This window comes from Protopterus annectens, chromosome 2.part1, assembly GCF_019279795.1.
Source record: "Protopterus annectens isolate FY-2018-M chromosome 2.part1, PAN1.0, whole genome shotgun sequence".
NCBI classification, from domain to species: Eukaryota; Metazoa; Chordata; order Ceratodontiformes; family Protopteridae; genus Protopterus; species Protopterus annectens.
The window spans coordinates 473008036-473020953 of NC_056729.1; the positions used below are offsets into that span (position 1 = coordinate 473008036).

A 12918-nucleotide genomic window follows, 5' to 3' on the forward strand; every position below is an offset into this window, starting at 1 on the left:
CTATGTATGTCCATATAAGCATAGATGGGGTTCATTGTGAGAGGTGCTGACAAAATTCAAGCCCAGAATCCTAGTACTCCTGTTTTTCAATTCTTTCAAAAGTTACAAAGTATAGCTCCAGGTTGCCATCACTAAGAGGCCTGAAAACAGTTGCAATCTTCAGCTGGTTTATTGATTTGGCTACCACTACTATTCTTTCAGCACCAGTACCTATCACTTGAAGCAGCTGTTCTCTGATGTTCATTCTGTATTCTTTAGCATCCTGGCTAAGTTTTCAACGATCTTTCGGACCAAAGTCTGACTTCTTACAACAGCACAGTTCAAGGAAAAAAAATCTCTTACTTTGTCAAGGCTGTTCAACAGTAACAGATGGAAATGGAAGTATCACTTGAAACAGCTGTTCTCTGATGTTCATTCTGTATTCTTTAGCATCCTGGCTAAGTTTTCAACGCTCTTTCGGACCAAAGTCTGACTTCTTACAACAGCACAGCTCAAGGAAAAAAAATCTCTTACTTTGTCAAGGCTGTTCAACAGTAACAGATGGAAATGGAAGTTCAAATTCACACATGTAAGTTTCAGATGTCCACTGCATCTACTAGTTGTGGAATGTCCACAAAGCAGATGCATTTGAATTTTTATCAAAACAGTGGTTTGAGTCAAACAAAAATAAACTTCTCTAACTCCCAAAAAAGGAATCAAAGGGAAGCAACAGGTAGAAAATTAAAGAATTTAGTAAACAGCTTCTGCTATAAGAAACCTGCTCAGTTCATTGGCCACATCAGTAGCAGTGCTTAATTATGGCTGCAAGTCTTAAATACACTTTATAAACTAGTGGTATTCAAAGTCTTTCCTAGGATTTTCACTAGAGGAAGCATACACTCTTTGAATGCGCCCTTCCTGTTAAGCAATCATTAAATCCTTTTATTAACAGTTCTCCATTTAAATAATTCTGGGTCTCAGCTACCAGGACTTCCATTGGCAATAATGGACTCCAAGCAGGATTCGGGGTTAGAAGCAACTGGTCCAGCCTGTTTGTCTCTTCTTGTACAAAAGACTCCGCTGGACTATCAGACTACTGCTTCTGCCATATTGCTGCTTCCCTGGCATTACAAAAGAACAAGTGATGCATTCCCTTACACAGCTACATGTATTTCACTTTTGCGCATTCTCCCATACATAAAAAATGTCCTAGTCTTCTTCCACCAGGTACTCCACTCAACTTCAGTTATAGCACTGGTTTACTACCTACCCTGCCTACTCCTAAACAGGTCATCTGTTAGGGATTTTCCTAGTGGAACCATCATCCCATGTTACAGTAGATAATAAACAGATAACAGATATCATGTGGACATAAAGCAGAGAATATCAAGTGGACATAAAGCAGAGAAAGGTATCCTGGATAAGACACCAGTCTATTACAGGATACACAGACAAACAAATATACACATGCATGGCATATTTTCCTAGTGGAACCATCATCCCATGTTACAGTAGATAATAAGCAGATAACAGATATCAAGTGGACATAAAGCAGAGAAAGGTATCCTGGATAGGACACCAGTCTATTACAGGATACACAGACAAACAAATACACACATATACACATGCATGGCATACACACTTCAAGACAATCTGTAGTATTGCCATTTCACTTACTTCCCTCCCCTGGGTTGTATGTGTGTAAACTGGAGCAACTGGCAAAAACAAAGACAAAGCATGGGTATGCAGGCCAAGCAATGCACATGAGGCACTGCAGCCAATAATCAAACTGGAAAACAAAGTGCTGTGGAGCAAAAAGGCTGTTGTGCCACCCTTAAAAAAAGTTTACTGTAAATCTATACTATGCTGCGAAAAAGTGTGTAATGCAATTTATATAATGCAGTATAAAAAAGTACAGGCTTACTATACAAATATTTAGGAAAGCAATAAAGATTTATTTATAAAAAAGTTTTGGGGGAATAAGTCATAGCATATCAGCACTATACTGGGCTGGATATGGATCAAACTGTGAGTTACTCACATCTGACTTTGAAGTTTGGTCATGTGGACGTTCTCATGTCTGATTTTGAACTTTGGTGTCAAAGACTTTGACAGGCATGAGCAAATCTCACGAAAACTATCATCCAGACCTGGTTTGTTGCTATATACAGAAAAAAATAATTGACAATCATATTAAGAATAAAAAAGCCAAACTAAAATAAATGCATTTTTGGATAATGAAAATTACTGCTGAAAATATACTCGCTGGCAAAGTTGGTGTTAATTTGCCAATCCAAATAATTTAAGAGACAAAAGGTAACAACTTATGTTAAGTGTAAATGCTTTGGAGCTGTAAGGTTCAAGCACTACCAGTCACTCTATAGAATTTGTATATTATCTTTTGGATTTTCTGTACATACTCCTGTGCCCTACTGCCTTTTCAAAAATAAAAGAAAAACATACTAGCTGAATGAATTCTTCAAAGTCTCCATATCTGCTATACTTATCATTGCTCTTCTCGTCCAGCTCTTGACTGAAAAAGTCAGTAAAGCAAGGATGTTGCTGATACACCTCTCGACCACTGAGCATTAAAATCGGAGGATCATGCTACTTTTCAAACTAGAAGATATTTGGATACTAAGTGTTTATATAGAAAATAAAAAAATCAGGAAGTCTAAGAGTAAAAGGGTAAATTAAATAGCAAAATTAATAACGATATGCCTAAACCGTTACAGATGCGAGTATTGCTCACGTTTCTTCCGAAAATAATCAGGGACTATTCATACAGATAGCGTCCACTTACACGTTTTACAGAAAGTGAACGTTTGTATTAATACACATTTTAAACGAATAAGAAATATGTTGCTGTAATATCTAGCATTACTAGACGAGTAATATTCAAACTTTCCTGCCAAAAAAATCACGGGGCTAAACTCAGGCCGCTAAAGATAAATTCTGAGAAGAAAGTAACCAATGCTATCTGAGCATCTACTAAGCTGGCCAGTTCGCTTACTCGAGTAACAAAGCTTAACACAAAAGCAAACGCTGTAATATAGTAGTTAACAATTGCTGCTTTCCGTGACTTATCGTACTGGTAAACGAACAAGTGAAAACAAACTCATATATGACGTAAACAGCTGTGTATAGAAATATCACAAAATGAAAAATGTTATGATGCAATAAAACACCAAAGGAAACGAACACATATTTTTAAGAGAGCAATGCTATACTACTCCACATTTTACGTACACACCCAGCAGTAATGGATGCCACAGGAATATCACTCTCCACTCCAAAATGGAAAGAGAAGCAGTAGAATAGGCCCTATGGTTTCTTTTTTACAATGGGGGAACAAAGTTCCTGATGCACGCACACTATCGGACTGTTTAACTTAGTACACCAGATGTGGAATGACTTCCTTTCTGGCAGAACATAGTTAGAAAAACCTAGTAGTCATTCTGGAAATTTATCCTTTCAGCTGTGAAGTAATGTCGCGATTCATTACTGTATATACATTACTGAGGACTTTTAACTTATAATTATGGATAAGATTCTGGAGGGACTTATCACGTCTTCTTATCCTTTGAATGTGAAAAGAGCAGTTGTGAAGAGAGTAGTAGAATCTGCTGAAAACTCTGTCAGTGATGAGGATTGCAAGGCAATATTCAATCTCACCGCCCGGTTTATTTTAACAGGGAGTGACAATTTCCAAAAGCAGGTTGGCTATCAGGTGTTGGAAGCGTATGCTAGATATCATCGCCCTGAATTCGAGAACTTTTTCAATAAAGACTTTGTTTTGAGCTTGTTACAACAGGGCTATGGTTCAGTTGACAGGAAAGATGTCGCCATCATCGACTACATCCACAATGGATTGAAGTTAATAATGAGCTGCCCTTCTGTTTTGGGAATATTTGAAGTCTTGCAACTTGAAATTTTGAGGGTTGTGTGCGAGAGACCTGGTCCGCACCTTACTGCCAGGTTGAGTGAGTTGATGTCTGACTTTGTGCAATGTGTTCCTAAAGGGAAATCTGGGGTCGCTTTCTGCCAACAGCTGGTGAGGACTATTAGTCACTTCCAGTGTAACTCTACACAAGAGAAAGAACTTCGAGAATATGTAGCCCAGGTTAACAAAGTTAGCAGTTTGCTTCAGGATGTTTGGAACATTGAAAGTTCTAAATTGTTGCCTTCCCTGCAGGAAGTGTTCGCTATCATTTCTTCTACAGGTAGGAAGCATCTAGGATAAAGATAATTTAAGCAAAAGTATATCGGGGATTTACATTTACTGTTGTAACCACTTGGCTCCAAAGTGAGCGATTGGGTGGGGGCACTGTGGCTAAAAAAAAAAACGGATCTAGATGTTTTAAAGTGATTCTGCACTGCTGAGAGGTTTCATTTAGTGTGGTATTTGTATTTATGTATAGCATAACCATGGTCACTGAATGCAGCAACATAAAACTTGCAGAAATAATATTTCTGTTGAGACTCAAGAACTTGTCAAGAACATATATTTTCACATTGTGAGTGTTGGATATAGGGAGCATCTTTCCCGACGATGTGTATAGGAAATAATCAATGCAGTGGAAATGACCATGGGACAAGTATAAGACATTTGCAGTTCATTTTTATAAAAGCATTTTGTCTTTGAACGTGTTTGTCATTTGTACATCATTATTGCCTCTGCATCACTCCTAAGGGGTTATTATTGCTTTGAATTTGTTACATCCCCAAATGGTCTGATGGGGGTGCCATGCGGTGATGATATAATTTTACAATCAAGATATTTGCCTCCCTGATGTAATTTTCTGAGGATGTAAAGACTACATTGTGCCTAGAATATTTTTTATGATCGTATTTCTTCACCAACTTGCTGTGAGAGTACTTTTTTGTGTTCTACTCTTTTGATGGCCATTTCACAAACCTATTTTATAATTTCCCCAAATCTTTTGGGTTTCTAATACCATGACGGGAATGGACTCCATTCCTAAGTCAAAGTGCGATAAAAGTTCATGAAATAAGTATTTTAATTTTTTGATGTCAGCCAAAAGTGCTCTTCGCAGCACCTGCAATGTGCCCAGTAATGACTCCTTCAGCAATTTGTATGGGGTTACATGGGTTGGTAACATATCTATATATGATTTTAGATTCTTTTTTGTAAGACCCATTGCTCCTACTAATATTGGAACTGTTTGGGTATCTGTTGTCCACCTTGCTCTTGTTTCTGACTGCAGACCCTAGTGTTTTATGACTTTGTGTCTCTCTCTACGCATGACATTGTAGTCACTAGGTGTGGTGATTTCAATGATCAATGCTACTTTTGTATTCTTTTCTTGGACCACTATATCCAGTTTTCTAGTATCCATCTTTTGAACTGTTGGTAATGGGTGATCCCTTGTGATATAAACATCATCATTTTCTATGATGCTTTGTGTCTCATTTTTCCAGTGTTTTGTGCCACTTCGATACCATAATGTTTGCACAATCCCCAGTGCAGCAGTCTCGGCACATTATTATGCCTTTCAGTATACAGTCTTTATGCCATAAGTGTGTCACAACCAGCAACAAAGTGTGTGACTGTTTCCAATTCAGTTTTACAAAACCTACATTTGTCTGTTTCTCCCACATGTTCAGTGGACTTTGCAAACCAGCGTGTATGTAGCCCACTATCTTGGGCTGCCAATATTAATGTTTCATTTCTTGGTTTGAATTCACCTCTCCTTAAACATTCCTGTGTTCATTCCTGATCAACATGAAGTTCTTCCAGAAGTTTCCTATTCTTGCAATTGTATTTGTTTTTCCATATTTCTTGCCTTCTCATCTGGTCATTCATCTTGTATTATTTCTTTTATTGTTTTGGCACATTCAGTTGCTTCCTGGTGTTTATCTACTTCTGGTTTGATTTCCATTCCTGCTTGACTTCGATATGCTTCTGCTAAATTAAACGGAGAAGTGACCTTAGATTGATTCTCCTCAAGTTTCAAAACGTTAACTACATTTAGATCTTGTGAGGTCAGTAGATATGAGTGGAATCCCACGATTGCAGATCTCTACATATAATCAATTTCAAGGAGGTTCATCCCTCTTTCGTAACGGGGAATATATAAGCTTGGTATACACTACTTGTGTCTTTCGGCTTTTCCCGGTTAGGGGTCGCCACAGCAGAACTCTGGTCCGCTAATGATTGGTAGTTGATTTTTACGTGCTGAGTTACCAGCCCTGATGCACAACCTTCAATGAAGGTACGCCCATTCACGCATGTCTCCATGCAGAAGACGCTGTAGCTGAGAATTGAACCGGACAGCGTCTTACTGTGAGGCGACAACACTACCGCAGCACCACCACCGTGGTAAGCTGATTTTTATAAATCATTTGGTGAGTATGAAGCATCCTTCTTGTTTTAATATCCAATTTATCCAACACTTTTTGGGGCCAGTCAGTCACTCCAAAAGTGTAAGTTAGGACAGGAAGAGCAAATTGATTTATAGCTTGGATCCTGTTCCTAGATGTCAATGCTGTTCTCACGATTAATTTAAGTAAGTATTCGTTGCTGAGTTTTATTCACATTTGTTCATGTTTTATTGCTGATCCTTCATCAATTCCCAAGTATTTATACACACTCTATTGCTCAAGTTCTTTTATATCACATTCTTGTTCCAAACTGATGTTTTCCTGGTGCTGCAGTTTTCCTGCTTTAAAAGTTGCTTTTGCACGTTTATCAAAACCAAATGACATTCTAATATCATCTGAAAAAGTTGACAACCTGGAGCTGTGCTTTCAGTACCTCATCTGATGAACTATACAGTTTTAAATCATTGACAAAGAGAAGATGAAAAGTCATTAGACTTTGTTGTTTTCTAGGAGCCAGACTGTAGCCATGGCCTAAGATGGTAAATAGCTTAATGGGTTATTGGCAAGTCAGAATAGCAACTGCGACAGAGAGTCACCCTGGAATATCCTGTTTTGAATTTTTATCCATGAGATAATAATCTGTCCTTTATCATGGTTTAATTGTAAAGTAGTCTTCCATTGTTTCATGGTTACTGTAATGTAGTCAATCAGTGTAGGTTGTATCTTATCCATTTTTAAGCACTCTTTTTATCCACGAATGTGGGATACTATCAGATGATTTTTTGTAGTCAGTTCATGCCATACTTAGATTCTTCCCCTTTTTATAGTTCTCCACTATAACTTTATTTAACAACAAATGATCCTTTGTTCCATATGACTTTCTTTTATTGCCTTTTGTTCTACTTCCATAATTGAGTTTTCTTCTAAATGACTATAAACTCTGTCGGCGTCAATTCCCATGTATAGTTTATACGATGTCGGAAGACAAGTTATTATTGGTCTATAATTTTAGGGTAGCTTGTAAGTTCACTCTTAAGAGCATTGTTTTGCCTGTTGTTAGCCAGTGTGGTGTCTGTTTGGGGTGCGCATATAAATAGCTCTTAATCATGGCTAAATCCTCATGCAAAGATTTTAATACTTTTAACCAAAAGTTGGGTACTGCATCTGGGCCTGGGCTTTTCCAGTTAGAAGCTTATCTTAACTTTGTTTCAATCTCTCTGGTTGTTACTTTATCCCATTTCATATCCTGTACCTTTAAACTTCTTATTCTTTCTTTTACTTTTTCTATCCATTTAGCATCTTTTTATGTTCCACAGGATCTTCATAGATAGTTCTCCAAAATGTATATACTTCCTCATTTTTGGCAGTCTTTCAATTGCTTTTGCCTTATTTCATTTCACAATTCTCTATAAAATTTATTTGGATCATCAATAAATTGCTTATTTTGTACTTTTCCCTTATATTTGTGTATCTTCTAAGTTTTTCTGCCTGTGCTGAAATGTTTAGTTTATTTGCGATAGTGCATGATAGATCCAGGTCTGTTATAATACTGTGCATTGCTTTAGTCACATCTATCTTTCTTAGTATTTTGTTGATCTATTCCCTCATCTATAATCTAACAGTGACACTTCTTGTCTTAATTGCTGTATAGTTTTCTCTAGTTGCTACTTCCATGATGGTATTCGATTTCTCCACTTCCTTTCCCTCACTACACTGTGTTCTTGTGGTAGAAGTTTATCGGTTATTAATTTAGCAGCACAGTAATATATCCTGTTTACTTTTGTTATATCACATGAATCTCTATGGACAGTCCTAATTACTGCATTCATTTGTTTTATCAGGCTTCTTACTTTTTGGGTTTTTATTGACCTTTTGCAGTCTATTAATCTCATCGATCTTAATATAGCTATCCATGTCCATTAAATCAAGCAACTCTTCTCTTAGCTCACTTTCTTCCAAACTGAGGGCACATCCCTTGTTTTCAGTTTCCTGCGGGCATTCTATATGAAGTTTTATAGCCTCTTCCTGTGGCACCTTCTCTTCAGTTTCATCCTGTGTCATCTGTTGCTCTGTCATATGAGAATTCACTGGCCTATCACTCCTCAACATTGACTGCATTAGAGTTTCCACAATTTCCTGTTCCTTTCCTTGCTGTGTAGCTTCAAGTCAGTGTTTATACTGGTTTCCTGTGGAAGGCTCCAAAATATCAGTTTCTATTTCTTTGACTTCTCTTTTTCTACTTTTCCTCTTAGTCTTCTTATTTTTTGTATTGTAAAGTTTTCCACATCTGGATTCCTTTGCCTGTATTTCTTCTCTTCAAATATCTTTGGTGCTGCTCTTTTTGTATTGGTTAATTTTGCCTTTTCCTTTGCATAAATATCAAACCATATTAAGTCTCTCTTCTTTTCCCATGTCCATATTTCTTCTTCAGATTTCTCCTGATGATCTTTCTTTTGCTTATTCTGAAGACTCACTCCATCATGCTGTGTTAGACCTTCTACATTAAATCCTTCACTTCACAGGCACTCCATAACTTCGTCTATTTTTTTTTAACTTCTGCTTTACTAATCTTCTTTTCCACATTCCATCTTTGTGATATTAATTTTTTTATTGTGAAATTTTCCATATCTGGTTGCCTTTGCCTATATTTCCCTTCGAATATCTTTGAGGCTGCCTTCTCTATATTAGTTAACTTGGCTTTGTCCTTTGCATAAATATTGCACCATATCAAATCTCTCTTACTTTTCCTTGTCCATATTTCTTTTTTTATATTTTTCAAATCTCTAGGTTTTGTTGTTTATATTTTCACACTTCCTCAGATGCTTCTTTTTCCAAACAGATCAAAGTTTCTTGCTCTATATACTGTTTTTTTAAATCTGCTGTGTTAATGTATGCAAAATTTTATTTGAAGCTTCTGACAGTTTTTCCTTGGGAAGTATTTTTCTTTCCTCCAATTTCTCTCTTAATCGTTTTGTATATCTTGTGTCTGGAAATTCTGGGCTTTTTACATAATAGTAACAATATATAATTTCTTTCCTATTCTCAATAGTCAGCTCTGTCATCTTTATGGCTCTTCTTTGGCCAATCATTTTTTGTGGACTGCTACTTCTTTCTACAACAGGGGTTCATCCTCCCTCTGGGCCTGTCCTGGCTCCATTGTAGTAATGTTTCCGTATTTTGAGGATTCTACACTGTCATTTTTTCCAGTCCTGGCACCAGTGCGCCTAGGATTGGGCACTGTTTATCCTGGGTCTTGTGCACCCAGCTATATATTTTTTTTGTTTTTGACTTACTTTTGTCCATTATATGCCCTTCCCCTCAACATAAGACGTATTCCCCAGAAAACACAATTCAAACTTGAGCTTAAACAATACCTACAAAAGACCTGGTCCTGTCAGTGTCAATCTCCAACCCGAAATACTACTGCTTTCTATACCCTTACCTCAAACACACCTTCTGATTTTTCTATTTCGTTTCCTACAGTATACCTACATCTTGTTCATGCTTTTTACTTATTTGAGTCTATGGCTGCTACTTATATAAATTGTTGCAGAAGAATATACTTCTTATACTGCACTATCTTATTGAAACTTGAACACAACTGTTTAAATAAAATGAATGTTTATTTTTTCCTGATGTAAAATGTCTGGAACATAAGCCACTGTAACTGTATCATAAAAGCATACTTTTTATAATTTAGAAAAAAAAAAAAGAAAAATCTTTTGTAAAATTGTAACTTGTATTTTGGAGCTTTTATCCTTGGGTCTCCACTAAAAATGGGCCCCTGGCTCAGCTGGACCAACCTGGATAAAAAATGACAAATAAATAAAATATATGCTATATAAATACAGTTTATATATTGGTGTCACCTTGGTGAGGTTTTGTGAAAAACAGGGTCCATCCTGCGAAGATACTCACCAAGACTTGAGGCTGAATTCAGTTTCAGCACTACTGCTCCTTTGCATGCCGACTTTTCATCTCTCCATTAGGACCCCTAACTTGCTAATTTACTGTGAGAGTACTCTGTTGTCTTCTTTGACCATTTGTTACTCAGTGTTTTAATATACATCTGAATGTCTAAATAAATGTTTCTTTAAGGATTGTCCAATCCCATTTGCAGTAGAGTTCAGGGTAGAAGAGCCCTGCAGTATCCAATATTCTGAGTGTAGTTACTTTGTTGCTCACTAGTAGATAGTACTGTGCAATGCAAAATTAAATGTTATTTATTATTTATTTGTTTGCCTTTGTAGGAAAGTCAGGCTGGGTAAAGCCGTTTTTCAGCAGTGGGCAGGGGAGAAAAACACCAGAGCAGTAGTGTAACACAAGGATACAGCAAAAACTTCTACAACAGTATTACAATAAATTGTTTAAAGTATATGCAAAATATATTACAGGAGATTTACATCTCGGAAAATGGTGCTTGCGCACACATATTTCTTACACAGTAGTGTCTATAAGAATTTATCAGTAAACAAAAACACGTTTACAAGTAAGACACTAAATTTTCTTACATGATTAAAGATAACATTGGTAGTTATTTTAACACTTATAATTGACAAACGTAGTATAGGATATATTTAAAGTATAAATAGAAAATGTGGTAAAGCTGTGAAATGTTTTATGAACTAGGGATTACTGAGGAATGCAGGTCTGTGTGGGTGAGAGGTATTATAGTGCAAGTCTAATTTGAGTTGGTGTGACTGATATGACAGGAGAGTGAAAAAATACACAGGAGTGTAACAAAAGGAGAGCAAAATAGAAAAGTAAGAGTATTCAATTTAAACTAAGAGTGATGCAAATGTGGAGGAAAATAAAAGGATGGCGGGACTAGGAGAAAGTCTCAACCAGATGAGATGGATGCACAGCCAGGACTGACTTAAATGTTGTTGAAGTAGTTGTTTAAAAGTGGCACAGTTTTAACTAGTTTAAATTGTATTCGGATTGCATTCCAGAGCTTAAAGAATATTGTGCATACATTGAGCCCCTTGCTGAGTTATGTGACCTGTTTACAAATAGTAAGAACTTATCCCCAGATAGGAGGACCTGTTTGGGCAGTAGAGTTGCAGATTGTTGGTGCTGGGTATTTTTTCTGGTGAATGTATAAGATTATGTGTAATTATTCATTTTGTGTAAGCCAAGCAGTTAGTAGTTTGACCCCTGTTTTTGTTGCTTAGGGTATGAGTGATGAATACAGTAAATGCCATTGCATTAGCAGCCTTTTTTAATTGTTTATTTTGGTGGTGTTCTATGTCAAAGACATAGGTTTTAGTTTAAGTACACATTTTCTTATCAGAGAGTTGGGACTAAGGTAGAAATTAAATTATTGTGATTGGTTGTAGAGGAAGGAGGAAGTAAAAGAGGGGAAGTGTTATTTATAAGGAATAGTCTCTATGAAATATGACTGCGGTGGTGGTGCTGCGGTAGCGTTGTCGCCTCATAGCAAGACGTTGTCCCGTTCGATTCTCAGCTAGAGCTTCTTCTGTGTGGAGGCATACGCGAATGGGGTATGCCTTCGTTGAAGGTTGTGCGTCAGGGTTGGTAACTCGGTGCGTAAAAGTCCACTACCAATCATTAACGGACCGGAGTTCCGCTGTGGCGACCCCTAACCGGGAAAAGCCGAAAGACACAAACAAAGTCTCTATGAAGTATGAGTTGAACTTCGAGGAAATTGAATCTGTTATGTGGGTTGCTTAGCGAGGGTGTGGACATATGGCCTGGGTGTAAGTTACTTAAAGTTGACCAGAATAGTTTTGGGTAATAATGATTTTTGTATTGGAGGTTGGTACAAAAGTTTTGTTTGTGAAGTTTAATGTGATGCTTTGTATAATTCTAAAGTGCCTCCTAACATTTTGTAAGGCATTTTGAGTTCTGACTTTTTAGACTTTCTTTCCAGGGTTTGTCTGTTACTGATAAACTTTTGTTTTTGTAGTTGGCCATGGAGTAGTGTTGGATTTTACCCTTATTGAGCATACAGGAGCTAGATTGTTGAGATATTTAAGGAAAGTTTCAAAATGAGAAACTGTAGCATCTAGTGGCATGTTTTTTAACATGCTCGTATTAAACTGAGTTAGTGCTTTGATAAAGGTCTCTCTGTTGCATTTCGTTGTATCACATATTTGATTGTGATTTGTTGGGGATGGTTGGTGAGGCTTTTAAGTATGTAGGTTGGAAGGTGATCACTAGTGGCATCTGGCAGACATTCTGCTTTCTGAAATTTGTTTGGTTTGTTGATAAGGATCTAATCTAGTACTGAGTGTCCATTTGACTTTTTTGTCAGTTCTAGTGGTGATTAACTGAGTGAAGCTGTAAAAGTTTATTGATTCTTTGAGATTAACCTACTTTGACATCTAATTAACATAGACAAAGTTGTTGCCTTATGTAATGGTTCCTTGGAGGATTGATGAGGTATCCACTGGAGGTTCTTTTTCAGCAGTGGTATTGCTGTTACCAGGAGGTGTATAAATGGCTAAAATGCATATTGTCTTCCTCTTATTAATTCTGAGGAAAGATAGCAGGAGTCCAGTATTGTTAAATGTTAGAATTTCATGGGGATGATGAAGTTATAGCAACTGAGTTTCCATAGATTATGACTGT

The 12918-nt window shown here is 36.9% G+C and overlaps 1 protein-coding gene across 1 annotated transcript in view; it reads left to right on the forward strand.

Moving 5' to 3' along the window:
• The first annotated feature begins 2845 nt into the window (after positions 1–2845).
• USP38 (ubiquitin specific peptidase 38) overlaps positions 2846–12918 on the forward strand; it is a 534729-nt gene continuing 524656 nt past the window's right edge. The window contains exon 1 of the mRNA XM_044062265.1: positions 2846–4202. Coding sequence (XP_043918200.1) covers positions 3521–4202 — 682 coding nt within the window. The 5' untranslated portion in view covers positions 2846–3520. The remainder of the gene's footprint in view (positions 4203–12918) is intronic.